This window comes from Neltuma alba, unplaced genomic scaffold, assembly GCF_004799145.2.
Source record: "Neltuma alba isolate B1F8T4 unplaced genomic scaffold, ASM479914v2 tig00010632_pilon, whole genome shotgun sequence".
NCBI lineage: Eukaryota > Viridiplantae > Streptophyta > Magnoliopsida > Fabales > Fabaceae > Neltuma > Neltuma alba.
In genome coordinates this window covers 126,576-141,745 of record NW_021635486.1, presented here as the reverse complement: position 1 = coordinate 141,745, position 15,170 = coordinate 126,576, and the positions used below count along the sequence as shown (strand labels likewise).

General features: G+C 32.0%; 1 protein-coding gene across 1 annotated transcript; it reads left to right on the top strand.

Moving 5' to 3' along the window:
- The first annotated feature begins 7,424 nt into the window (after positions 1-7,424).
- LOC114757789 (uncharacterized) lies at positions 7,425-9,398 on the top strand. Its single transcript, XM_028946870.1, has one exon. It carries the CDS (start codon positions 7,425-7,427, stop codon positions 9,396-9,398), a length of 1,974 nt encoding a protein of 657 aa, XP_028802703.1.
- The last annotated feature ends 5,772 nt before the right edge of the window (positions 9,399-15,170 follow it).

The window sequence follows — 15,170 nt, the reverse complement described above, 5'->3', positions numbered from 1 at the left end:
CTTGTAACGACATAATCGACTTTATATTTTATTTAAGCCATTTTGTTGGGCTTCTTGTTACAGGACTAATTTTATAAATTAGTACAACCTTTTAACCATTTAACCTCATTTTTGTGTACATTTTTTAGGCCTCTTGCTATTTTAAATAATTACCTCAAACATTATACTTTTTACTGGCCATAACTTTATAAATTCCATTTAAGCTACCTCAAGGGTATTTTCATCATTTACCTTCCCAAAAGAGTCTTAGAATATTATTTTTCATTTTTTGAGATTTTTTATATACTTTTCATTTTTACTCCTAATGATCGTAATTTTTTGAATTTACAGTTTTACCCCCACTTGGGCTCAGCCTCATAAAATCATCTCTTTGAGGACCTTTGGCCTATATCTAGCCTCTTTTCTCTTTTTGGGCCCTTGAGACTTTATTGGAGTCTCTAACTTTGATTATACTTCAACCGCTAAAAATTTTTACTTTGTTGTTTACTGATCAAACCGGGATGTCACCTTCCGGGTCATCAAAATCTATGATTGCACCAGATAATATAGTATAGGGTTCAACCAATCATTCTTCTCGAGGAGCGCTTTATTGGAAAACAATCTAGTCTAAATTAGTAATAAAAAACATGATGATTTGGGTAAAGAAAATGGGGTTTCAACTATTTAAGGTGCAGTAATAAATGAAAAGTGCAAGGAATTAAATTTTTTTGGTATTTTAGTTGAATGAAGAAATGTTTTGGATTAAAAGGGAATTATGGTGAAACAGTCTCTTGATGATAGAAACTCAGCTATCACTGCTCTTTAAAAAGATTGGGAGTTTTAGAAAATCTTTAAGTCTGAAGAAAACCCTAAGTAATCACTTGGGTCCAATGTCTTAATTAATGAAAACTGACTTTAATCAAAGTTAATTAACATCTCTTAAAATATTGTTAGAAACCACTTAGAGTGCAGATGAACAGATGATGCAAATGTCCTCAGAAATTCAATCGACAAATATTGAATACCAAGCATATAGATTAATCACCAATGATCACTGATAATTAAATGAACACAAGGATTCATATATATATATATATATATGAACCAACATTAGCAGCATCTAATCCAAATACATTCAATAGTCTAAAGAAAAGATTTACAATCATGAATCAAGTCTGAAACAGATACATAAATCTCTAAATCTAGAAATCTCTAACATAGAATCAAACGCAAGTTTAGACTAATAACTCCCCTATTAGGTCCTTGAGCTTAAGCTTCGTCTTCCATCACCTAGAGGCTAAGGGTTTAGCCTCTCATGTCTTCAAACCACTCGCAATCGCTTTAGGAATGAACAACCATGGTTGATGCTAAAAATGGGGATGGTAAAATGGAAAAGAAGGTGGTTGAAGTGGTTTAACCGATTTAGAAATGTAGAAAATGATGAGGAGATGAAGAAAAATGGAGGTTTTGGATGTAGAATCATTAGAGGCTTGAGAGAGAATGAAAGAGGGTACTATCCTTGCAAATATGCATAATAGAAGACTCCCTTTTCGTGGTGGCTACTCCCCCTAGGTATGGAAGCTCAAAAACCTATTTCAAAACACATAGCTTCACTTAACACACTCAGGTCGTGACCTCAAGCGTGCCAGGTCGCGACTTAAGGGGCTCAGGTTGCGACCTTAGAATCTTCATGTCGTGACCCAGGGAGACAGAGAGCTTTCATCTTGACTCAAGTCCAAAACATGAAGTTTCATTAAAAGGGCATCTAGGTCACGACCTCAAAAGTCCATATCGTGACCTGGGGAGGTAGAATACTCCAAGCTCTTATGTTTTGGTCCTTGTAACTTTGTGGCTCCATCTATGCTCCATCTTGGGTCTTGGATCCTTCTCTAATTGCCTAAAAATCACGACAAAGAGCTTTGTAAAGATTAACTGATTTCAAATCAAGGCAATTACAATTAAGGAGAAAAAAATGACCCTTTTTACTCCTTAAACAGAAAAATGCAATGCATGACTCAATGTAATCAAATGGATATAAATGCATGCATAATGAGGGTAAAAATTGTTGCAAACATTAGAAAACACTTGAGAAAACCATATAAAGATTGGGTTCCATCATGTACTCCCTGAAACTGCTTTGACTTTCTTTCTCATCTTTGGGACTTTTACTCAAAAGGGGCTTAGTAGCCTACCTTCTTTAGGCTACTATATCTAAGCCTAAAATCTGGGATATGACATTATGTGTATTTGTCTACTGTCTACTAATTTCTTAAAACATTTACCCCATTATTTAATTTCCCAAAAGGTTATATTTGGTGGAAATTGACTAAGTTAATAGTATGAAAATGGTCAAATGCATTTTTCAAGTTGTCAATCATGTTACATGTCTAGTCAATTTTTCTAACTCAGCCCCCTCCCCCAAAAAATTGCACCAAGTCTTGAAATGACCAATAACATGTTGGAAGACATGTTACAGAAATGGTCATATACATTTCATAAGTTGTTGATCATGATACACATTTAGTAAAATTATTTGAAAATGACTAATAACAAGTTGCAAAATGCATTATGGAGATAATCAATTTCATTTCGCAAGTTGTCAACCACATTATATGTTTAGTAAAATTATCTAGAAATTGCTAATAACAGGTTGCAAAGCACATTATGGAATAGTAAATTTCATTTTGCAAGTTGTAAGTCATATTACATATTTAGTAAAATTGTCTAGAAATGGCTAATAACATGTTGCAAAATATGTCATGGAGACGGGCAAATTCATTTCACAAGTTGTCAATCATGCTACATATTTAGTAAAATTGTTTGGAAAAGGCTAATGAGATGTTGTGAAATATATTATAGAAATGGGTACTTTCATTTCGTAAATGATCAGTTAGGTTATATGTTTATTAATTTTGTTTAACTCAATCCCCTAAATTTCACCTAGTTTATAAATAGCTAATAACATATTACAAAACACGTTATCAAAATAGTCAAATTCAATCTGAAAGTTGTCAATCACTTTGCGAAACTTGTTGATGCTTTTCATTTTATTTCAGTGGTAGTTTAGTCTTTTTACCAAACTTTACAAATCCCAGATTCCTACCTCATGCCCATTTAGTTCTTTCACTTATTTACGTGACCTATTTATCTTTTAAATTTCAAAAGGTATTTTTGGGTCATTTTCCCTAGAAATTAACAAGTTTATATTTTATAATTAAATATCTGCACGTTTGTATAAATTAGGAAAGATCTATAAATTTTTATAAGCATTTAATTAATTAATTAATTTTCTTAAATTTAAGTATTAAGATAAAAAGTAATTTTTCCTCATATTTTTTCTATTTAGAAGGAGATGTAAAATAAAAGGAGGAAAGGAGTAGATGCAAAGAAATGGGAAAATTACAATGAGGTCTAAAAAAAATAAATTATAAAAAAGTCCTGAAGGTTGTCATTTTCTACTCTGAAATTTGATTTTATAAGCTATTAAATTGTTTGGGATTTGTTAGTAATTTTTTTGGGACTTGCTTATAACTCTCTCCTAAGAAGTAGGGTCTTTAATTATAATTTTTTTCAAAGTTCTAAAAGCGTGGCAGCAGGCAAAAAAAAGCTAACAAAATAGGGGTACTCAGTTGTAATTTGCTCTGAAAATGAAAGAAAAAGAGCCGACCTCTTTAGGGTGTGAATCAAGGATGTAAACCGATTTTTTAAGATTGAGTATCTCAATAAATAGTTGTCACAGTATATAATTTGGACAATTATTTTTACTGTTTATAGTATTTTGATAAAAATGTTGCTAATTTTCTAAATGAAAAAAAATATGAATGTTCAAATCAAATATTGGGAGAATTCAAAAAAAAAAAAAAGAAGGTGAAATTATTAAATCTTAAACCAAGTTTGGTTCTCATAATTTAATGGCTTACAACAACATTTTACTTATAAATAGTAATACATTTTCGTCGAAATTTTTTATTTGGGATTTTATAATTTCAACCTTCTTTTCATGAGATTTTCCCTTTAATATTTTATAAAATTATTATCATAAATATAAAATGAACTTAAACTGTTAAAATTAAATGCATATTGAAAAGTAGGACAGTTTTAGTTTACAAAATATTATAACAAAAATTTTATAAAATATAAAATTTCAACCATTTATTCTTTAATTTAATAATGAATATGAAAAAGAAAAAGGAGAAAAAGAAAAAGGAGAAGATGTGGCTACTGGTTGGCAAGCTGCTCTTTGGAGTAATAAAGGAAAGAGACGGAGCAGAAGAGCTGTGAAAAGTGGATATAGGAAACTAGCTCCTCGTACACGTTGTGGCTTAGTGGTGTAAACTACAGTGGGATGGAAATCTTAGGTGTTAATTGCTTATCATTATTAATTAAAAAAATTAGAGAAAACTAGTGAGAATGACCTAGAAAAGATAATATTTACTCATCTGATCCTTAATATAAAACTCATTTAATTAATTTGATTAGATTAAGGAAGTTAGGTAAGTTAGTTAATTATAAGAAATGTGACACTTTCTAAAACACCATAATCATCTTTCTTAATACCCCATCTCTCTCTTCTACTTGATTATGATTAAGGGAGTATTCATATGGGTAATTTAAAGAAAATTGATAAATATGATAAATGGGTCTTCTATTTAAGACCAAAACCAACTCAACAATTGGGTCCTATATTAAGGATCAGAGAAGTATTATAGAAGAATGTAAAAATTGTAATTATTTAAAAGTACCAGATATTAACATATAAATTTAAAATTACTAAATTGCTCCTAACCACACCTCTGAATTTTTCTTCCACATTCCCTATTTCTCTCCTGGTTATAAATTAAAGCCACTATGAATTTATAAACTTTGTTAAATTAAACAAAGTTTCTCTCAAATTTTACAACTTACTTAAATATCTATTGTATTATTCAGTTACTACAAAATTAGAATTTTACTTTTAGAATCAGCACAAATTTCGATTGAAATCAAAAGTTAGCCAATTTTAATAAAACTTGTGATTCTTTTATAACTTATTATACATGTTAAGAAAAAAAGTTACATGTGTCTAAAAGTTAAAATGAAAATTTATGTAATTTTAAATAAATCAAAGAAAGTTTGTATAATTTATTTTTATTTTAGAAAAAATTACGTGAGTTTTTTAAAAAATAAAAATACATATAATTTTAATAAAATAAAAAAATAATCTATATATATCTTTCATGTGAAATTTTGATTACCACTTTTAGAATTTAGAAAATACTTCTGTATAAGCAAAAAAAAATATATCGTCAACCAAAAATTCGTTATAGTCAGCAAAATTTATGATAAATCACAATATAAACAACTAATAATGAGGTTTTTTTGGGGAGGGGGGTAATGCTTTTTTTAACACGTTAATATACTAATTATTACGATATATATTAGGTAGAAAATTTAACATCTTCTACATTTGTCTATTTTTTGCTCAAAGATTAATTTTTCAGGGGCATGATTCCTTCTTGTTATTTTTGTAAGTGAAATATCATTTCTTTCATCTTCCTTAAATCTTTTAATATTTCCTCTTATATTTATCACTTAAGTTTATATAGATAATTCTGACAAGATATAAAATAAGTTTAGTTTTTTGTTTTAGTGAAAAGATTTTAGTTGACATTAGTGTTGATGATATGAACTTAGGCAAAGAAACATAATTATAAATAAAAAATGAATAAATAATTATGTTAATAATTAAATGAAATATTGGTGATATAAATACCAACCAGGATGATAAAAAGGTTGAATTTATAAAGGATATATGCGGACTTGGGGATGATGGCTGGTTTTGGTATTAGTTATAGTTTTGGTTTTCTTTTTTTTTTCCCTTTTAAATCCTATAAAGGTGGGAGATAATTCAGGAGGTTTTGTTAGGGGTAATTTAGTATTTTTGAATTTATGTTTTAGTATTTCCTCCTTTCAAATGATTATGACTTTTATGACCCTTCCTAATAAATACTTCTCCGATCTTTACTATAAGACTTATTTAAATAATTTGATTAGATTAAAGTTAGATAAGTTAGTTAATTTAAAAAATAAATATATTTTTTCTAAATACCATAATCATCTTCCTTAATTTCATCTCTTCTTTTTCTATTTGATTATGGTTGAGAGAGTATCCATAGAAGTAATTTAGAAAAAAATTAATAAATATAATAAATAGGTATTATATTTAGAACCAATATCAACTTAATAATTAGGTCCTATATTAAGAATTGGAAGAGTACTATTTTGTCTCCGTCTTTTTCCCTAATTCTCCCAAAAAATCACTGCTTTTACTTCACCCAATGAGTTCTTACTTTAAATTTTAAATTTGCAAAATTTGCCCCGAATTTCAGCAGTCAGAGCCATTTCCAGAGTATCCCCAGAAACAAATAAAACGTGTTCTCCGGGGCAGTCGCAAAGGCTGAAGACGTAGTGGTAAGGGACTCAATTACAAAACTACCCCCAACCTTTACTCAAATACTTTCTGGTTTTTACGGTGAAATTTGTGAGAAGACCAGGCTATCTCTGGATTTTCACTCTGACGTAAAGCGCCATGCTTCCTCTCCACCCACTGCGCCCTGGCCGACTGGCGCTCATATAAGCATCTTCTTTCTGTTTCCATTTCCACTAATTTGGGGTCATTTGCAAGAAGGAAAAACAAACAGCCTCAGTATGTGCAATCAGAGGAGCTTCATATTTTCAGTATTCTAACGGCCACATCACTTCGTGGAGAAAAGCACGATGAAGAGGGAAAGCTTAAGTAGGAGGTAGAAGAAGTCCAAATGAAGAGGGAAGACTTTTCAGTGTTATGGGGGCAATCTTGATCAGACAAAGAGGCATTATAACTTCAATAAGCTATTTAGTCATATAGCTTGTCATTTGGTAAGACTTCATTTTACTTCCCAGCATTTGCGAACCCTTCGTGCGCAGCTGTAACATTTTGTTTTCCCGCTCTTAATGAAGAAGCATTTTAGGATGCTCACAGGGTTGAGTTACGAATGAATGAGAATTTTTATTGTTTTTTCAAACTACAGGAGGCTCCATTTCAGCACAAATGAGGAGGCTTGCTTTGTGAAGGTTATTCGAAGGCGTGTCAGTGACGGGTAAGAGATGTAAATACAAAATCAATCCCCTGGCACCACACAATTGATTCTGGTTTTTATTGGGAAACTCACTAGAAGCCGGTGCTAATTCTGATTTTTCACTATTCTACGCTGAATGGGAAGTGTCGTTCACGTTGTCTTGTAGCCCAACCCCTTAGCTGCTTCCTGAATTCTACGTTCAGCATTGAGAATCATTTTCAGGAAGCTCCAGAGGTTGCCTCAGTATCAAAGAGCTGCATAATTATAAAAAAAAGCAACCTCTAGGCTTGAGCGGTTGACCTTGTTCGTCGTTTGTATGCCCTCATGTCTGAAGCATTAGAAACCATAATGGAATCGAGGGAGGAGCTAATGGTTTCCCCGGTCGGTGATAGCAAGCCAGCTCTAAGAACCGCTCACTTTCTTAAACCCTCTGTATCTTCAAATGGAGGACCAGGTTCTGATATTCTTTCATCTTCCATGTCTTTGCCACCTACCTTTGAACCAAAAAATTGGCCTCTCACCGTAAGGTTCAGTGGATGGCAGCACCCACCAAGGAAATGGATTCACTGGGTGGATTCCTTGCAGTCTACCTTCGAATCAGTGTGGAGAAGAGTGGGTATTAAAGAAGCAATCATGGGCAGCAAGTATAAAGTGTTGAAAAATGAAGATTTGACATTTGGGATTGCAGAGAGATGGTGTTCTAAGACAAATACATTCGTGTTTCCTTGGGGTGAAGCAACAATCACTTTGGAGGATATGATGTTTTTGGGAGGTTTTCCTGTTTTGGGGGACCCTGTTTTTAGACCTCTTGAGGCTAAGGAATTGAAAGAGGTAGAGGAAAAATTGATTTTAGCCCGTAAGGAAATTATTAAAGGCAGTCGTAATAAGGCTTGTCCATCTAGATGGATGAATGCTTTCATGAACAGTGAGAGGGAAATTGAGCATGAGGCATTTCTTGCTACATGGCTTTCCGTGTTTGTATTTCCAGGGAGATCCTTACATATAAGGAGTATTGTGTTCCCAATTGCCATTCATCTTGCTAGAGGGAATGCTGTAGCTTTAGCGCCTGCGGTTCTGGCTAGCATATACAAAGATTTGAGTCTGTTGAAACAAGCCATTTTTGACTTGACAAAAAGTCCAGTAGGTGGTCATAAAAAGCACCATGAACTCGTTCTTCAATCACCATTTTACTTGGTTCAAATTTGGGTATGGGAGAGAATTCATGTTTTGCAACCAAAGCCCAAGGTTATGAACACTTGCGGCACAATCTTAGGCAGGTGGCACGGAGTTAAGGCTTTGGAAGCTGACAACGTGAGGTTAGTTCTAGACTCTGCGAAGGAAGAATTTATATGGAGGCCATATGCTAGATTTGGAAGTAATAGGAAAAAATTTTATGCAGAAAATTCATTTTGGGTACTGCTTGATCATACATTGGAAGAAGAAATAGAGTCTTTTATTATATGCATGAGAGTTTCTGAGCTGGTTGGACTTGATGACTGTATAGAACAATACCTCCCACACAGAGTAGCTCTGCAATTTGGGATGGATCAAGACATTCCTGGCTTTGTGACTCGAAGCAACGATACTCCTGAAATTGGTTGGTTTAATTACATTAGGCCAATGATGGATAGGAAAATATACATAGCATCACGGCTTTTTGAGGCAGATGTTACCATTCGTTATGTTGAGTGGTGGGAGAAATCAGTGTTAGGTTATCAAGATCCATTTAGTAAGCTGGTGCAGGGAAAGAGGAGTCCAATGTCACGAAAGAAGAAGGATGCTGATACTGATGTTCCCCTTGGGTTTTCTGCCAAATGTTTCAGCGCACTACATAGGAATAATGGTCATAGAACTTTTAGAAATGATGAAACTGATCAAAATGGTGTTCTTTCATCTCCAGTTGCAACTCATAAAACTGATGACTTAATGGCCATGAAGGTTGCAATGTTGGAAAAGATTGAGAATGTGAATGTGGTTGGGGGACCAAAGAGAGCAACGAGAGATGCAAAAAGAGACAATGGCATCAGCTGTTTTGTTTCAAGTGCTGATAATGGAACCATGAGAAAAAGAGACTTGGGGATGAAGTCCTTTCCAACAGTTGAATGTGAAACTTCTGTTCGAGATCTAGAAGATGCTACGGGACATGGAAATGGGATCCAAGAATTAAGTATGGCTCATCACAAGGTACATCCATCTCGGGCTGATGGAGAATCCACTAGGATTATGGATGATAAAAGAATAATGGATCTTGAAAATAGAATTAGCAAGCTTGAGAGAATGCTTGATGAATTAAAGAGACCTAGGTGTAGCCACGGCTCCTAAATTTAGCCTGCCGCATTGGAGAATGACCCCTAAACCCTGCTTCCATGAACGTGTTGCTTGATTTCAATTCTAGATAAGCTATATGGCAATATGACACAAGTTTTAACGAATTTAACTGATGCAAAATGCCCAAGGCTTTTAGAGTAGATATGCAGCTTGCCTATTTTAGTACATCATGTAAAGATTCATGTTAGGTGTATCGGTATTTACTAATTGAGAATTTAGTTATATTGGGGAGAGGATTTTCATCACTAGGCATATATGCTTGATTGGCACATACAATGAAACGCAATATAATAGAATGTGGAATGAAATGGATTGCGAGAATGAAAAATAACCTCTTTGCCTAAGGAAAAGAAGAACAAAAATCACAAAAGAAAAGAACCAAGCTATTTAGGCACCAAGAATCAACTTCATCTTATAAAGAGACTGTGCATTTGAGATAATTTGCTGTGCTGGCCTCATACTAAACCTGAACTGTTGTGCCCTTTGAAAAAATGAAATGGACATTAATTCTTATATTTTGTTGGAGCTGTGATTCTCCTTCCATTTCTCCACAATATGCCATTTCTGAATATATTTTATTCAGCCACTTTAGTGGTTTCTGAGATTATATCTTGCTCGAAGGCATACTGATTTATCAACAAAAGTTTCAAGAGTGCTTTCATTTTAATTTTTTCACTGTTTTTTTTTCCCCGCCTGGTTCCTCGTGAGTGGAGGCCAAAATCAGGAAGGAAATGGGACGATATGGATATCAAACTATTTAATTTGTTGTGGCAAACCTCGTTCCATTAATTAGTATGGTGCTTTTGATAGTTAAAAAAAAAAAAAAGAAATCTGATCCACTCAGACTTTAATGTAGAAACTAGATAACAAATTTATAGTGGTTAAAAGATTAAATAACTTATAAAAATGCGCATTAATTTGTTTAAAATACTATTTTTAATCATTTATATGGAAACTACTCTTTGAAAAAAAAAAAACTTATAATTTTATATAAAACTTTTTACGGTGCATTGAATTGGTGGTTTTTTTAATAAAAGATAAAAAGTTGAATCGCTACAAATATAATTAGTTGAACATTACATTTCTATTTCAAGTCATGATTTCAACTTAATTTAAAAATAAAGTATCCACAAGCTTTTGAAATATGCAATATATCTAGATCCGTTATCAACACTTTTAAAAATATGCTATGTATGTATATAAATGGATGTTCCTTTCAGAAGATTGAATTAATGGAGACAAAAAGGTTAATGGATTGGAACTTAAATATTTGATTATATTCAATAATTACATGGATAATGTCATGGTCAATAATTATATATTGGACAAATATGATACCTTATTCCGTATTGTAAAAGTAGGCTATTTAATATAAGAAAAATTAATAGAGACAAAATAGTTGCTGAATTAAAATATTTTGAAAACAATACAAAGATGTATTCCTATAAGTTGAAAGTGTTGCCATGGAATAACTTCAAGCTTAGTCACCTCATCCCAAGAGAGTTTACCACTATAGCATGCAAATAAGCAATTCTCATAAAAATCAAAAAGAGATTCTAAATCAAGAACTGACAATATAAACTTAAGATAATATAAAACTACCAAAACAATATCAAAATATCCATATTCAAGAAATATTTTATGAAGACAAAAGAACTATAGGGAAGAACTACAATAGTAGCCTAGGGTTGCAAACCAAAACTTTAAATGTATGCTAAATGCACTTTGATAGCATTATATTCAATTATGCAAGACAAAACTTCAAAAATTATGCAATCTATTGAAAGGAATATTATAATACAAAATTAAATTATAAATACAAAAAATCAATATCTCAAGCTAAACAATTTTATGGTACTCACACATTAAAATGTTGAAACTTCCAAACAATTGGATAACATGGAATGATACTGAAACTTTATTTTAAAAAATAGCTAAAGTATGATGAAAACGGAGTAAGGATCAAGGTTACTCTATAATACATATGGATGTTTGAGTGTCTTCAACTACCTCATCACAAGTATGACCTTCCCGGTATTCTTGTCTATTAAAAACGTCATAATACTCGTGTCTCTCTCCATTTATCAATTCCTATCACGTTCAGAAATTTTACAACTACGAGTAAGGAAATCTATGGACATTTAAGGGTCATAGTAGTGGAAGGAAATATGAAAGTTTGGAAAAATATGTTAGAAATTCTCAAAATTTGGCAAATAATTATGTAAGATAGAGAAAAGGTCCCTAGACAGTATTCGAGGCTGAAAGGATGAAATTATGATAGAAGGAAATAATTATTGAATTTTTAGTAATTATTGAATATTGCGTAATTAGGAAAGTTAGTCAAAAATTAATTATGAAAATAGTTTTGAGTCTTAGAAAATTAAGAAAAAATAAGGACAAAGTGTCTTGAGAATTATAAGACATTGTACAAGTGATTTTATTCCCAAAATACCCCTGGTAAATCTTTAAAGGAATTTAAAATCCAATTATGTTAATTGGGGTTTTATTTGAGAAAATTCCAAATAAATACTTATGAGACTAGATAAATCCCAAGAAAATTTATAGAACTCCTATGGGATTTATAAGAGGTTATGAAATAATCAGAAAAGTTTTAAAGAACCTAAAGACCTGAAAAAGTAACTCCCGAGCAAGAAAACTAAAATAGTAAAGAAATTGGTTTTCTTTTCTTTTAATGCTATAAATTCATTATGGGAGTAAAGGAGGGCTCTTTAGGAAGAGAAAATTGATAAGCAAATGTTAAGGATCTGACAGAAATTAATTAGGAAGCTCTTATCACTGATATAGAAAAAGACAGAGCTAATTTAGTATCAAAATGGTGCTAAAAAAGGTGAGAAGTACACTCATTTTTCCTTGGCTCTCATTGTGTCACTTGTCAAGCTAGAGGTGGAGAGGATTTTGACTTCTAAAATTCATTTCATTTGGAATTAAATTAAGAAAGAGGAAATTCAAGAAGGAAGCTTAGCTTGACACCTAAGCATTGTAATTCTTTTGAACTTTGATGGCATTTAGTTAATGCTTGGCTTATAAATAGCCACCAAGACCACTCACATTTCAGCCAAACAAGGAACCACAGGTAAGCTCCTAGGCTCTTTGTTAATTATTGTGGGCTGTTTAAATATGATTTTATGTAGTTTTGGATGGCCATTTTTCATGGGGAGATGCTGCCAAATTTTCAAAAGTTATGGAAGGATTTAATCAAGGGTTTAAAGTATAGATTACACACTTGAAAAGGATAGGTTTTGATTAGTTTTGAGTGAGTTTTGGAAAGAAAATCCAACCCCTATTCATGATGATTCAATTCGGCCAGGGAGAAAGAATGGGATTAGAGTTGGATTTGATTTCTATTTGATGCTTCTAATGTGTTTAGATGATGAAATGGTGTATGGAAACACCAAGAAAGGAAGCTTGGAAGCATTAAATTTGAAAATGGAAATTTGGTTTTCCAAGACACCCTATTCGGCCAAAATGAGATCTATAGGAAAGGATTAGATTTTCATAAATCTAAGTAGATACTTGGATTCCTTGGGTAAAATTATGTAGGATTAGCCTAAGAGAACAATTTTTACTAAGTTAAAACATTAATCCAAAAATTAAGAGAAAGAGGTTAAGTTCAAGAGAGCTAGTCTCGAACTTTATGTAATCTAGTGGTCCTAATATATTGTATGATTATCATGTGTTAGATATGATAATTAGTTTTGATGATATCAAATAATAGAGCAAAAAGTTTGCATAAATTATTTATCTCATATTTTGACTAACTATTGTACTTAATACCTTGTGTAGTTTTCTCAAGAAAAGAAAGGAGTTATTATGTTGAACTTTGAGTTATAGAGAATGATCAAGAGGAAGAAGAAGAAGAGAGATTGAGAAAAGAAGAACTTACAAGATCAAATAGAAATATCAAGATTCAAAGTCATAGATTTGATGTTGAAGGTTGTTATGCTCAATTAGAAGTTTGAATGGCTCAATCGGAAGCTAAAATGCACAAACCAGAAGTTATATGATCATATATTGAGTCACCCTTCATATAAACATTGAAAATAAGCTTCAGAGATGATTTTTATGGGCATTGATCGATCAACAACTCGATCAGACACTTATCGATCAATTTATTGAGCAAACACATACTCTCTTATGCTCTGTTCTTCATTCAGCTCTAACATATGTTCGGTATTTCTCTAATATCTCTTAAACCACAAATCCGTTTAAGGTGAAACTTAATTCATATGAAACTAGACTCAGAACACGGTTCATGGACACCAAAATCAACTTCAAAGAGTTTCATATGAGGGAGATATGTTGTTTGAAACATTGCAGTAAGGATTAACACCTTTATTCCAACCTTTAGCCACTGTGATGAAGATAAATTTGCAACTACAATGATTTTTGAGGTGGTTCTTGTTGCATTAGAAAATAGACTCAAAGAGCTTTCTGGGGTAAGGTCATTTGCAAAATTTGGAGTTGAATTGGAAGATTCATGATCACTCAAAGTTGACCTTCGTTTTGCTCGAATCAAAATTTGAATTTATTGAGGCAGACCAAAAGTTCTATATTGATTGATTAAACTCTCGAGCAACATACTACTTAAACATGTTATTGAGTAAAAGCACTAGAAGAAATGAGAAAATAAAAGCCATTATCAGATGTTACTCGAGCCTGATCAAACAACTACATACTCGATCACTTTATCTAGTTACTAGTACTATCCTTTCAATTCTTCTCTTTTATCTTCATATGCATTATTAATGTTTTATCAATAACTTGTTGGATAAATGGTTTTTGGATAACGTTATTGATAAATGTATTTATCGACCATTTAATTGACAAGGTTTTTGATAAGCCATCAGACAAATTGTAAGTTTCTCTAAATAACTGTTAAGCTTTTATCCGATCATCTCTTGGATCACATATTCTGAAATTATATACTGTTAAGTTTTATCGATCATGTGATGGATAATTTACTCTACTCAATAACTTGCTAGATTGATCGATCAACTAATCAATCATTGGTATAACTGCTTAATATAAGACGTTGCAGGAAATGATCGGTCACTTAATCAATTATTGGTTGATCGATAAGCTATCAGGAAAAAAGTTGAACTTCCTTACTCATAACAAATGATTTATCGATCACCTGATCAATCAGCGAGTTATCGATGAGAACACAGATAAATAGTAAAATCTTTGTACTCACTTTATATTCTGGTTAATTCACCATTTATCAATCACTTTATCGATCAATGACTTATCGATAAACTGTTCTAAAATTTACATGATAACTTACTGGTTTTATCGATAATGTGTTTTGTTTGAGTACTCTGTCAACATCTTTAATTGATCAATTGATTGATCAGTCATTTATCAATCAAATGATCAACCATCATCACCTTCACTACACTTATTTGTTTTAAGCCATTTTTGAATCACCTGATCGATCATTGCTTTATCGATAAAATGATCGATCATCCAGTCTTCTGAAACTTTTGTTTTCATATAACATGATCAATCAATGTTTTTTCCTAGTCTTTTTTGACATAGGATTTCAACGATCATTTATCGAATACTTAATCGATTAATCATTAATCGATTGTTTACTCAATCATCCTATATTCAGTAACTTCACTGTGAAAATCCCTTTGAAACTTCCTATCGATCATTTCTCCTATCAACCGTTTATCAATAAAGTATTCGATCAATACTTTGAAAATATAATTCTCTTATACTTAGCTTTATCGATAATATGAT

Excerpts from the sequence above, each read along its gene's own strand:
- LOC114757789 (XM_028946870.1), top strand. The coding sequence starts at position 7,425 with ATGGAATCGAGGGAGGAGCTAATGGTTTCCCCGGTCGGTGATAGCAAG.